This window comes from Rhamphochromis longiceps, linkage group LG20 (genome assembly GCF_057381845.1).
Source record: "Rhamphochromis longiceps isolate RC_006_pf linkage group LG20, R_longiceps_female_GT1.1, whole genome shotgun sequence".
NCBI lineage: Eukaryota > Metazoa > Chordata > Actinopteri > Cichliformes > Cichlidae > Rhamphochromis > Rhamphochromis longiceps.
In genome coordinates, this window is record NC_140576.1 from 37,204,504 (window position 1) to 37,218,460 (window position 13,957).

Below are 13,957 nucleotides of genomic sequence, written 5' to 3' on the forward strand. Positions count from 1 at the left end.
AGCAGATCTTGCTTTTACTTTCAGGTAAACGACTGTCAGGCTTACATCTTCACTGTGCAGCCTTCGGACTGCAGCCCAATCAAGTTTTATTTTTTCCATTCACAACTGACCAACCAGAGAACACCACGTATAATGGCAGTTCCAAAACTGACCATTGGTTCACCTCTATACGTTTTTAAAATGAGGTTGGAGGGCTGCAGTGGTAGGTGATGTAAGGTCTTTTTTTTGGGGGGGGGGGGTAATTTCGGAAGAATTATGTCATGAAGCTTGCCAGTTTTGTTTTTAGATTTATCTGTGGTGAATATAAAGTTTTATATTTTAAAAAATCCCTTAAAAGTGTTGTTTAGTGTTTCATGGTCATATATTGTGTTCCCAGACACGTCTTTAACAGCACATACTGTTGTTTTTTCCTTTTAACTAGTTAGCCAGAAATCGACCAGATTTATTACTATGTTCAAAATTTTGCAAGCAAAGTCTTTCTACTAAGAGTCAAACCTTAAATACTGTATGTGTAGGTTTAGGATGGAGAAAGGTTCGGGCACGTGAAACACAAGGAGAGCACAGGCAGGAACTTCTGCAACAGAGGAGAGAAGTATCACTGGACTGGGAAACAAGTGAGTGGGTTGAGTTCAGTAGTACTTGTGGATGGTATGTCCTTACCTGTAGATGCAGGCCGACTGGCATAGGAGGGGTAGCTGTGAGAGTGTCCAGGGGAGGAGTATGCAGGTGAGATGGATCCAGGTTCCAAGGGGTCCAGAGGGGAGATATATCCACAGTTGACACGACGGTCAGGAGGGCAGGCTGAGCAGCAGGTGAGTGTGAAATCGTTTGTCTGCAGGTAGACCGATAAGCGCGACAGGAGATCGCTCTGGAGACAACTGGAGATGGAAAAACGTTAATCCAAAAACAGGGGAGCATGAATAACGAACACAAGGAAGTCCGAGTTACCACCAACGGTAGCAGGATGGCAGAGGGTGGCAGGCAGCGCTGGTTTAAGAACCCTCCAGATAATGGCCCGGAAATTAGGAACAGGTGATGTGCTGACAAAACTCCACCCCAGGGGACGAGGACGTGGAACTGGTCTCACACCCAACCAGGCACCGTTTGATCCTTCCATATACTTTTCATTTCTGATTACTTTCTCTAAGAATGTGCTTTCTCTTGTTGTCTCTTTTCACTCAGTATGTAAACTTCAGTATTTATCAATCACAGTTCAAAAGTTGGTTTCTCAAAAATGACTTATTCTGGGGTTTTTCAGCATAATAAAATCCAAAAGGTTTCTGTTTCTCTGTCTTTTTGGCTGCTCCACTTACCTCATACACAGGCCCTTTGTTAGTTCTGATTAGATTTAAGATTTGATAATAAATTAAATTATAGCAAGAATATCTATCATCCAAAGCACATAGATTAAACTCTGTCACTTTGTGGTACATTACACCCACAAAAGCTGAGTTTTAGGCCTTTTACTTCACCTCTGGTTGGAGCTGAGACGAGGGATCTCGGTCTTCTTGACATTTTCAATGCAGGTTCAAAGGGCAATAGCTTCACTTTCCAGGCCAAGCACCCCATCTGTAGGCACACATGTTCATCTTCGAAGTGTACTTTTATATAATTAAAGGGAGGATTTTGGAGTGGCTTGACTATCATACTGAGTTCAGATCAAACTGGCCCAGGAAACAGAATAAATTTGGCATCTCTGTTTCAAATCTTCTGAAGTTTTGTTCTGTTCTAAGCCTATTAACTCCGAGGGTAATTGAATGCAGCTTACCTTCACGTCGTGACGTGTGGCTGTTACCATGGACACGAGGCAACGACAACGAGTGAGGAGTGAGTGTCACGGATGTGAAGTAGCTAAAAACAGTTAGCGGAGCCCGGGTGAGAAAAAGTTTATCCAATTTTCAAAAAGTTTGTTTGTTTCTCACTTTAGTTTGATAGTTACCGGAAATTAAAAAGCACGTTTTAAACGAGGTTACTTCTGTATGTGGGACTGCAGACATGGTTACCACAGGGAACTAAAACTGAACTGAAACGGAAATAGATGTGAATTTTATTTCAAAGAAAAAATAACTTAAATCTTGAATCTTTGAAAAACACACAGAAAAATAAAAATATAGAGCTGATAAAAACTCAAAACGACATTTTAAATAAAGAAAAGTGGAATTAATGAATAACGGGGGGACTACAAGAACTGTTGGCTTCCATTTATTCTTAAAAATAATTGAAAACATTTTATATAATCGCACCGAAGCTGCAGAGCGTGGCCAGAAGGTCCCACACAAACAGATGCTTCTACCCACGTGATGATAACATGCCCAGAGACAGCAGGGACACCGCCATGAAACTAAACTATTTATTGTATTCAAAGTTTCCTTACATTTTAAAAGTAAATGAGGTGTTGTCCAGCTCAATACGCACTACTCATTTCCAGAGCAGAACTCTGGCATTTTAAAGTTGTGTTTAAGTTTGTTTTTACAGAAGATTTTTTAGCCTCTTTTTTTAAACAATAAGAAAATACTGACAACAAGATCGAATTTGATTGAATTATTTTAATTAGCAAAATTGTTTTTAAAAAAAAGTAGACAAGATGCTATTACAAGTGCTTCACGTGAGAATGTAAAATCATATCAAACAGGCAGTATAACAATATAAAGAAGGTATAAAATCAAATAAAACATATTACACATGAACGTTACCCAGATGCCTGTCTAAGCAGATGTGTTTTAAGCTGCGTAGTGGGGGAGGTAAACTCTTCCACAGCATTGGAGCTGGTGTGCTTTTCTCATGTTTTTTTTCATGTGTGTGTTTATGTGCAAACTTCAGGCGCACATAAACATAATTAACCTTAATCCAGGAGGAGCACAGCCCTGATGGAGCAACAAGTTGCTGCTTCCGAGAAGCTTCTGTAAGTTCTTTACACTCATTCAAAAACTACACACACAGCTGAAGAAAATACAAGACAAGCAAAGAGCTAGTTGTCTAGACAAGACTGTCAGGGAGTTCTGGAGGTTTCTTCCTGTTAAAAGGGAGTTTTTCCTTCCCACTCTCGCCAAAGCCTTTGCTCACAGAGGGTCGTCTGATTGTTAGCTTTTCTCTTTTTCTCTTGATTACCCCTTTAAAGTCTGAACCATGAAATAACTGACAGAAAAATCTAATTTATTTAAAATAGAGGTTTAGTTTTGTTTGAAATCTATTCTGCAATTTATTAAGATTTTTCTGAGAGAAAAATTCCCACCAATGATGTAGAAGTCTCAAAAGCTCAAATACGAAACATTAGATGTTCAGGGGTTAATGTAGGCTCTTTACCCTACAATGTAAAGCACTGTAGGGTAAAGCTGGGGGCTTTGAGGTCGTCTTCACCTGTTCTCCTTCTTCAGGCCCAAGTCCTACAGGAGCAACTCTCCAGAAGAGATTCGACTGTTAGCCATCGCAGAAAACTTCCAGCGTCAGTACTCGCACTTGTGTCCTGACCGCAAACCGCTGCTGCTCTGTCCTGTAAACGAATGTGGAGTAAAGGTAGGTTTATCTCACTCAACCTTTTTGTCTCTGAAGAACAGATCCCATCGGACCTTCACATCTGCAAACACCCTAAATACTTTCTGCATCACCGTCTGTCTCTTCTCATATTCAGAAGTTTGTGTCGACGTCTCTTCGTCCAACGCCGACCATCCACTGTGAACTGTTCGACTGGCAGGGCTGTGCCTCTTTTGTGGCCGACTTCCTGTCGTTGGTCCCTCTGGATCCGCCCGTGGAGCCGGTCAGAGAAATGTTTGAGTTTTAGGAGCAAACCAAATATTTTTTGTATTCTGTGGTTGAGAGTTAAAGCACATGTTAGAGAGGACTTCTTTTATTCTGCTGTTTCTGATTTGTGAAACCGTAATTTTCATCATTCAGATAATTATTGCATATAATGTAATTCTAATATGACAGGCTGCTTGTGTTTAGCTGCACATTAACTGCGCGTCATCCTGTCATGTCTGTATGCAGACACCTCACATGACCAGCAACTGATGATGTCACACTCAGAGAAACGTGTTTCTGAGAAGCTGAAACTGGAGCTGGACTTGGTTCTGTTTGTACTCTAACAGAGATCATTTAGCAGACAGATCGGTGCAGCATCTGCAGGGATGAGGAGTGTTTAGGTGAAGAGAGAGTTCAGCCCGAAGGCAAAGAAAGTTCATCTACACCCAGCAGCCTCTCACCTGCTCAGCTCCATGTCAGACAAACACATGGTCAAGACTTCCTCGGTCCTTGTAGATGAGATCAGAGGAGAAAGTTCAGACTGCTTTAAGCTGATAGAAAAGAAACAGCAACTCAGATTTGGAGTACAGTGACCCAGCCTGTGCTAACAGCCACTGCTCCTGTGCAGCATCTGGACATCTTCACCTGACTGTCATGCCTCTGAGAGACTCAAGTGCAGATTTTAGAGAATCAGGATGTTTTCCACAGCTTCACTTGTCAGACGCTCTTCTTTCTTTTATATACAGTCATTGTTCTGAACATGTTTCAGCTTTTCAAGATGGTGGATGACAAAAGAAACAAGGCTGCAGAACCTAATCATATTCACATCAATAAATGCACACACGCGTGCACCTTCTCTCGGTGTGTGTCTGATTGTGCGTGTCTCCCATTGCAGCCGAAGGTCCTTTCCTCTCCCACCTCGGTGCTGCAGAGTCAGAGAGCCACGTGTTTTGAGTATGCCACTCTGCTGTGCAGCCTGCTGCTCGGCGAAGACTACGATGCCTACTGCGTCAGCGGCTACGCCGTCAAAGAGATGTGTCTGCTCGATCAGAGCATGCAGCAGTGCCCCCTGCTGGACCCCGAGGTCAAGGTAAGTGCGTGCAGCGTGCACATGTGGTCGACAATCAGATTGTTGACTGCCAGATGTGAAAGTGACTTCTTGGTTGTGTGTTTGCGTGCAGGCTGTGCAGGATGTGACCCCAGAACAGAAGGACCAGGATGATAAATACTCAGTGAAGCTGCAGCTGCAGCTCAAGAGTCGTTTTCTGGCCGAGCAAGAGAAGAAGAAGCAGGAGGCTGAAGCTGCGCTGGTTGTAAAACAAAAACAACAAGAGGTAAAGTGATCTTTTCTCTACAAGAGCGACTGCATCTATGCTGCAATAAAGGCTCTCATGAGATATGACATTTATAGGCTAAGAGTCACATGCACAGGATCTATGTAAGAAAGTCTGTTTACAAGACGAGGTGGTGTTTACCCTGCAACAGCAGCTCATCCTGGGTGCCTTTAACATAAGCTTGTCTGTCTTTTACTTTCTGTTAATTAAAATTAAGTGTAAGATCATATAAAAGCATTTACATAATTTAATTTGACTTTTAAACTGTAGCTATTTTTCCTCCTTTGTGTTTTTCATGTTCATCGATGTATCTCATGTGTTTTCTGTTGGATTTTTATGAGACTGGTTTGAAGTGTTATACAAATTCACTGAATATTCTGACTGAAGATCAGTAATGATGGTGTATGTTGTGTCATCACTATGAATTCTCTGTGCGAGCAGGAGAAAGATCGGCAGCTGGCCGACCCGCTGCGAGGCCTGCGGGTGCACTGCTGGGTGCTCGTGCTGTCGGGCTGTCGGGACGTCCAGGAGAACGTCTTCGTCGACCCTCTGACTGGGATCAGCTACCCCACCAACAGTGACAACTTCCTGGGCATCGAGAGTGTGTGGAACAACCTCAACTACTTTGTGAACATGCAGGACTGCAGTAACGGCTGTGCTGTGAGTCCATGTGCACGGTTAGAGTCAAAATAGCAGAGGCAGAACGGAGCAGGTTTGATGAAATATTCTGCGTGTGTAGGACATGATGTTTGACCTGGATGATTTGAAAACGTGGGAGCCAGTCTTGTTTGGAGCATCAAGCAAAAAGCAACTGATTCAAGAAGTCCTGAAGAGAAAAGAGGCTAAAGTGATGGGCAAAGGGAACCTGGTGCAGGTACCGAATGCATGTGTGTTTCTCTGGGTGTCAGAAAGCAAAAACCTTAGCTGATTGAAATTTGTATGTTCTCCTCAGCAGGCCTGGAGCTCTTCTAGCTTTCATACATATAAGCCCTAATGTCCTGAAAGGAAAATCAGAAATCAAGAAAATCTCTGGCTCTTTGGGGACAAGGTGCATTAAAATGTGCTTCCAGGCTGTGATACACAAATGGCAGCAACAAGCATGGAGCAGGGGTCAGCTGTATTTCAGTATATTTGATCCACAGTTATTATCATCAAAAAATACCACATATACCACCCAGAAGAAGTCAAAATACTGCTGTAGAAGCTGTAAATAGATTCTCCTGGCTAGCCTACGGGCTAAGAGGGACTCACATAAAGTCCCTCCTAATTTAAAGCTCTGGTTCAGACTGACATTTATAATATAACAAACTTTTATTTTCTAAATCCCTAATAGAAAAAAAAGGAACTTACCTAACTCCAAAGAAAATCAAATCTACAAAGATAATCTACCTAACGAGCACATAAACGTGAGAAAACGAGGGATCACAAAACAAAAGGAGCCCACAGAGACAATCACAGCAGCGTGAGCCCGCAGAACCCAGTGAGTCGGCACGCAGTCAGAATCGCTCCACAGACCGCTCTAATGACTGATCACCCAATCAGGACAGAGGAGGTGGAGCCTAATGCCTCATTTGGGATTTAACAATAAATACAACAATGTACGACCGAGACAGTCGTACATTTTTACTTCATTAAAGGAAATTTAAAGGAAATATTTGACCTCTCTGACTGAATGACAAATGAAAGGATGAGGCTCTTAAACAGTTAGTACACACTTACTTCCTGCTATCAACAACTCTGTTAACAACAGTTCTTCTTTCAACATTAGTAATTTAAACACTCAAACGAGACTCTCAGAGTGAAACGCTGGTGTCCTGTGCTGCAAAAGTTATGCTGATATTTTCAGCTCTGTGTTGTCATTTCACTTCTTTTCATTTATTTTTTAGTACATTTCTATTAATTTCCTGAGACGAACTGATTCAGGTCATTTTGTGAATTTAAATTTAAATTCCAGCTCCAGCAAATGAAACACGATTTTACTGTGAATACAATAAATGTAAATTGAACTTTCTTTGTCTCGAAGGAGGGCGTGCCCAAAGTTTTGGAGATGCCGAGATCCTGGGTCAGCTACATTGCCATCTCAACAGAAGGTAGGCTCTGTTTGTACGAACATTACCTTGTACATTGTTCACCAGTTTTACTTCAGCTTTAGGAGTTCAAGATTTAACCTCTAGAACCCAAACAGACGTCACCTGATGCTGTCAAACCTGCACAAATACTGCCTCTTCTTTATTATTCAGCCCTGAAGAACCGCTGGCCAGGAGGAAAGAAGGTGATCCGCTACAAACAAGCCCAGCTGGAGAGGTTTGCCACGTCCAAAAGGTTATACGGCGTTGTCACACGACTGATCAAATACAAAGACCGAGGCTGTGAGTGCCAGAGAAACACGCTTTTCTGTCTTCATGTAGACGTGAATGTGCTTTTCTTTACAAGGAAAAAAGGGGAATTCATGAGTTTCTGGAAAATCTTTCTCAATCGATTTGGTGCAGTTCTCCAGCAGGAACGTCTCCCAGCAGCGCTCCTCATGCACTCCTCAGACGTTCTCAGATTCCTGAGATTTTCTCAGTGTACTAATCTTTTTAAGTTGATTTGTAAAATATGTAGTTTTTGATATTTTTAATAAATTAGACAACTTCTTTTATATTTTTAGTTCGTTAGTGAGATGATTTATGGTTGTGTTGTTTGTAATGAGTAACCTGTGAGTGTGCGTTGAAGGCACTGAGGTCGCCACGGTGAAGGAGTGGTATCAAGGTAGGAGCGACTTCCTGGAGGAGAAGGAGGTGGACAATATCAATAAGATCACCACAGAGCGCTTCAGACATGGAAGAAAACGTCACCTGCTGTGTAAGCTGGCTTTCTGCAGCCGTCCTCAGAGGCGCTGTGTAGTAACATTTTTCATGTTAGGTCTTAATACAGTGCAGCCGAAGGCACCTAAAATACATCTGACAAACACCAGCAGCTGTTTTATTCTAGAAATCATCAGTTTAAGAAAGTTTGACTCAGCTAACATTACAGCTCGGCTCAGGCTGAACATCCTAGGTAACACGATGGCGTCATAATCTGTGATATAGATAAGAGCCGATGGGCCCTTTTTAGCTGCTCAGCGTCTGATTGTGGAGTTTGCAGACAAACAGACAAAGAGAGACTTCATGTGTTATACCATCAGTCTAAGTCGGGGGTATTACTCATTCCAGAATGACTTGTCGTTAGCCAATGAGCATGCAGTTTGATGGTCATACCCTCCCCCAAAACAGAAACAGCAGTGTTCATCACGAGCTCTCAGTACGGGACTTCGTAGTCCAGTGGGCAATGTTATGATGGCGATGTCTGTCTTTTACACAGTCTATGACTGAGTTTTGGCGTCAGCTGCAAGCTCCCGAGCAGCTCAGACATGCAACTGAACGTTGTCACTTGCTCCATGTGTGAGCCTTCAGCAGCTTTGGAGTGAGCAGGAAAATAGTGACTCATTCTAAATGATAATGTCAGAGAAGTGATGAACGAGTGAGCTGAGAGTAGGTGTGTTTCTTTTTCGTTCAGTTTTGAGGGTCAAATCACTTACTGTGGGCACTGAGGTTGAAATGCACTTCAGCGGTGCTCGCGTTGACGACCTGGTGCGGAGGGTGCTGTCGCCGAAAGAATTAATCGAGCTCTTCGAAGGCCGGAGCGACTTCCTCCATTACCGGCACGTCTACTTCAAAAAACATATCCAGCTGCTCAGCGAGAACTCACACATGGAGGAAGTGCCCATACTGGTAAATGACAGGAAACAAACACGCAGATCACTTCGTAAATCTTCGTAAAGATTGCTTTGTTTTTAAAAGCCACAGGATGCTTATGTGGATGTGTTTTGTTTGTTTTGTTTATTGCTCATTCAGAAAGTGGTAGAGCGTTTCCATAGAAACGGCTCCAAACCAGCCAATGAAGACGTGGCTGAGCGAGTGTTCCTGATACCAGAGAAACTGATTGAGTTGAACTACCACTTAACGGAGGACCGATTGATCCCTTCAAAGATCAGCTTCATCAAGCCACTGGGCTCAGAAAAAAGGAACGCACAGGGAATCTCTCTTGACATGATCTCCACCTTCCAGGTACACGTCGCAAATGCATGACAATACATACAGCAGATATCACAGTTACATTTTTTCAGTCTAAAAGCTTCTAATCTGCCTCTGGGTTCATGCACTCCACTGATACTTAAGGTGGATCTATCTGCGAAGCCGTTCACAGCCGTAACCCTGCATAAGATGCTGGTGGAACTGATGGAGGTTGAAGAGAAGGTGACTCATCATGTTATGCGGTCGGTGAAAGAGGTAACCACACCCTGGATTAAAAGAGTAGTCCCCACAACGCCTTCATTCTTAAAGTTTTCCCAGGGTAATGAGGAAAAGTACCTGTAAGTTCAGTTAAAGATGTTCTGTATTGATGTGTGAACAGATGAGAGACGTTGTGACCCTCCGTGAAAAGGAGACTAAAGAAATGAAGCTGTGGAGCCGAGCAGCTGCCCTCGTCCACAGCAGGAAACAGAAAAAGGTGAGACACCAGCTGTTTCTTTCTCTGCTGCTCACATTGCCCGACTTTTGTTGCCCCCCTTCCACATTTTTGAGATGTGTTGCTGCCATCAAATTCAAAGCAAGATGTCCCAGTGAAATGCATTTGTATTTTATTTGGATTTCACACAACATTCGACCTCCTTCACAATAGGGGATATCTAACAGCTGTTTTTACAATCTTCGACTACTTTAAGAAAGTTAAACATTTGACTCACTGAAAATTTAGTAGATTATATATCAAATAAAGACTTTTACAAATATTTACACACAGAAATGTTGTTTAAAAGAAGACCAGGTCCCTCGAGATTCCAGATGATTCACATCTGTTAGTTTGATTTTTTCTTAAGTACAAGTAACACAATCAGTTTACATCCAGATTGTGCTCAGGCTTGAATCTGGATAAACGTTCATGGCTAAGAACTTCCTGGTATACTTTTTTTTAATGTGTAATAGACAATGATCTGTTGAACAAGATTGTGTGACTGGCTTTCAGAACTTCAGTGTGTAATGTGTAAATGTTCACATATATACAGATCTCTGTACTAGTGATGTGAATTCCAGCTCCTTCGGCTCCCAACCGACTCTTCAGGTTGTTTTGCTGCTTTAATTTATTTATTAGCAACAACAATATACAATTATGCACAAAAGGAATTACTAAAGTTTAAAAAAATGTGGTTTTATTTATATATGTTTATAAATAAATGCAGTGGCCCCAAGAGACAAACTCCAAAACACATTGCCAGCGTTAACTGAACTTCCAAAACAGAGCTGCCTAGATCAAATTCAATTACATAACTGAAAGCAATATGCATTGTTTGTGTATTTATACACACATATTCAAATGATTAAAAATGTTCATTTACCTGTTACTACCACACACCAAATCCAGTCGTTGGTACTTCCTGGCTTGTGTAGCCACTAGGTAACAAAAGCTCAACGCTGCGCCCGAGCGTCCTGGAGCACTGCTGTTGTGTTTTCAAATTTGTACGTATTTTGGAGTTTGTACGGGCCATCGTGAATATACTTTTATTTATTTACTCCACATAAAATGTAATAAATAAGCTATATAATGCAAAAAACAACTATTCACATTTAAACTTTTAACTATTTAAATTTTCAGGTTTTTCCTTTTAAACAAATTTAAAGTGAAACAACACAAAATACTGCAAACCACAACACAATAACATATAAATTACAATATGAAAACAAAAAGAAGATGCACGTCCTCTGTCACAGCGGTCCTCAACCTTTTTTGTGCCACGGACAGTTTAATGTAAGACAATATTTTCATGGAGCCTTTAAGGTGTCGCGGATAAATACACCAAAATAAAATGAAACTGCAGCTTTACCTAATGTCAGCGCTACTGTTACTCATTTTATATTAGGATTTAAAAATCTAGCTGGTGTTGGCCTGGGGAGTAACCTTCAGTAATAGTAATAAATCACACACCAATACTACATTCAATACATTACAAAATACATTTTGGGGCATGTATTCTGTAATCTGTAGTGGAATACATTTTAAAACAAACTTCCCATCCAATTCTATTTATAAAGCACTTTAAAATACGCAGCACAGGACCAAAGTACAGAAAATAAGTTAAAAACAATAGAATAAATAAAAAATAAATAAAACACATAATACATAAAAATTAAAACAGCCCTATATTAAAAAAAGAACACAAGATAAAACAGCATAGGCCTTCCCAACACTGGTGGTGAGTCACATGGCAGGGTCAGATGTGGCCCTGCAACAAGGGAGAAGCTGAAAGCAGATTCTTCATTGTCATTCAGTACAGAGAAGGTCCGGAGAGAAGCACAACAGTCTCCACCTATCTAGACCTCCACCTAACACAGTGGAGGCTCTGTCATGGCATGGAGCTGCTTTTTTGCCAGTGGTGTTTGAGATCTTTTAGAGCGGTGGCCCCCAGGCTGTGGAATGCTCTCCCGCCATCATTACCTTGATTGGATTTATTCTTTTAAAAAGCAGCTTAAGACTCGTTTATTAACATTGGCTTTTTTGTATTTCTGTGAAGCACTTTGTGGTTTTTATGCTGTGAAGAGAGCTATATATTGCTATAGATTGGCAACAGTTTTATTTTTTAGCATCGCAATCAACCCAAACATGCTGCCAGTGCAGGAACAACATAGGTGGGGAGGAAATCACCCAGTGGGTCACTATCAGTAGTGGACTGGCCTCACCAGAGCCTGGATCTCATCGTTACTGAAGCAGTGTGAGATGGTCTCCCAGAGAAAAGTTTTCTGAGTCTGCCTCAAGTGGCCATTAGAGGAACTGCAGCTTTTGATACTCAGGCGGTTTCATTTTTCAGCTCTGGAGTTTAATGATGGATGAGGCCCGCTGTCTATCTGTGGAACCTCTTTAATATCAAAACAGCATTTTAAAAAATTAAACATGTCTTTTAATTTGGAGTAATATTGTCTAAATCTCTTGCTGCTGTTATAGGTTTTGATCTTCTTTGTTATTTTTTTTATCTCAGGTGTTTGTTGCAGTTTATTTTCTTTTTTTTAAATGATTCTTGTTGCATCAATCCTTTTGACTATTTGTGCTTTTTTTTTCAGGAAAATGGTGAACTTAAAAACATTTTGCAGAAGTATCTGTCTGAGGAGATCGACAAAGACCAAGATGTGAAGAAGGAAGGCCTGAATCCAAATTTTGACATCGAAACAGAGGAGAAAATCAAAATCATTCAAGAACAATACATGAAGGTACCAGTGAAGCCTCACACAGTGACTCTGGGTGACCAGTCTTGTTTGCTGCACAGGTGGGCCTGTATAGTAAAATGGTAAATGGCCTGTATTTATATAGCGCTTTACTGGTCCCTAAGGACCCCAAAGCGCTTTACATATCCAGTCATCCACCCATTCACACACACATTCACACACTGGTGATGGCAGCTACATTGTAACCACAGCCACCCTGGGGCGCACTGACAGAGGCGAGGCTGCCGGACACTGGCGCCACCGGGCCCTCTGACCACCACCAGTAGGCAGCGGGTGAAGTGTCTTGCCCAAGGACACAAACACCGGGACTGTCCAAACGAACCGGCAACCTTCCGATTACAAGGCGAACTCCCAACTCTTGAGCCACGATCGATGGTTCTGTTGTCTGGCTTCATAGAAGTCATTTTTATTTTTGGATGTTTGATAAGTAAATTCAGGTAAATACACTTTGCAGAAACTTGTTACAATCCGTCCAGGTTCTTGTCCTTTGGTGGACGGTAAAACCTTCTCGACGGGTGCCAGAATTCTGTCCTTTGATAAAACCCTGGACAACGTCTCATCTCAGACTAAAACAGTCATTTGATGTACATCAGTGTTTTCTTTTAGTTAGATTTGTAAGTACATAATGTCCATTGATGTAACAGGATCCAGAATCTGGGGTAAAAATGTGCCAAACTGAACATGTGACCCGGCATGCTGCTTTAACGGAAGATAAAGGCTATAACAGCTTGTTTTAGGCAGATAAACTAAGAGCTGTGCAAGATAAACAAGGACTGTTTGGACTGTGAGTCACACAAAGCTCTTCTAGTAAAGTACAACAATAATATGTGGCTGGAAGTCAGAATGCTGACAACAGAAGCAGCGAGGGTTCAAACAAACTGACATGGTTGTTAAAAATGTGTGTTCAGGACATAGCAGAGGTGGAGAAGACGCAGGAGGGGTTAAAGATGAAATTGGACGAACTGAGAAAACATCAGGAGCGGGACCAGCAGCAGCACTGCAACGAGATAAGAAGCCAAGTTTAAGCCGCCCTGCAGCAGCTGCACATGTACCCACACCCACCTCAGCCCAATTTTCCAAGACACACCCAAAGATTCACGTTTAAAAACACAAACTTATTGTGCGTGCGTGCGTGCGTGTGTGTGTGTGTGTGTGTGTGTGTGTGTGTGTGTGTGTGTGTGTGTGTGTGTGTGTGTGTGTGTGTGTGTGTGTGTGTTCAGGGATATGCGGAGCGGAGAGGAGACACACAAGGATGTTCAGGAGGATCTCTGCCAGGAACTGAAGCTCTCCTCTCTGACGGACAGCTGAGCCGCACACACCTGTCGCCTTTTTGTTTTAACAGTAAAAACAAATATTGGTGTTTATTCGTTACACAACCAAATGATACAACTACACACGTGTCTGCTTTTGTTTGCTTTGTTTTTCTTCATCTTTTTATTTTTGACATTTAGATTTTTCAGGCCGTGTGTAAGACTTCATACAGGAGGGTCCTCTGTACACGACTGCCTCTAGATCTAATATTTATGGTTGTTGCTACGAAATCAATCAACAAATAAATACAAATCATAAGGTTTCTGGGGTCCTGCGATTTCA

General features: G+C 41.8%; 1 protein-coding gene across 1 annotated transcript; it reads left to right on the forward strand.

The window, feature by feature from the left end:
• The first annotated feature begins 1,808 nt into the window (after positions 1–1,808).
• drc7 (dynein regulatory complex subunit 7) lies at positions 1,809–13,915 on the forward strand. Its single transcript, XM_085393309.1, has 18 exons — positions 1,809–1,875; positions 2,821–2,902; positions 3,375–3,513; positions 3,629–3,754; positions 4,634–4,828; positions 4,920–5,072; positions 5,514–5,732; positions 5,812–5,946; positions 7,096–7,162; positions 7,313–7,441; positions 7,788–7,916; positions 8,610–8,824; positions 8,948–9,160; positions 9,272–9,382; positions 9,507–9,602; positions 12,203–12,349; positions 13,273–13,412; positions 13,585–13,915. Exons 2-17 carry the CDS (start codon positions 2,868–2,870, stop codon positions 13,387–13,389), a joined length of 2,226 nt encoding a protein of 741 aa, XP_085249435.1. The 5' UTR covers positions 1,809–1,875; positions 2,821–2,867; the 3' UTR covers positions 13,390–13,412; positions 13,585–13,915.
• The last annotated feature ends 42 nt before the right edge of the window (positions 13,916–13,957 follow it).

Bases quoted from the DNA above. Each gene is read 5' to 3' on its own strand.
- drc7 (XM_085393309.1), top strand. From the start codon at position 2,868: ATGGAGCAACAAGTTGCTGCTTCCGAGAAGCTTCT. The intron at 3,755-4,633 runs GTCAGAGAAATG...CTCCCATTGCAG, and splicing joins TGGATCCGCCCGTGGAGCCG to CCGAAGGTCCTTTCCTCTCC. The intron at 5,947-7,095 runs GTACCGAATGCA...TTTGTCTCGAAG, and splicing joins GCAAAGGGAACCTGGTGCAG to GAGGGCGTGCCCAAAGTTTT.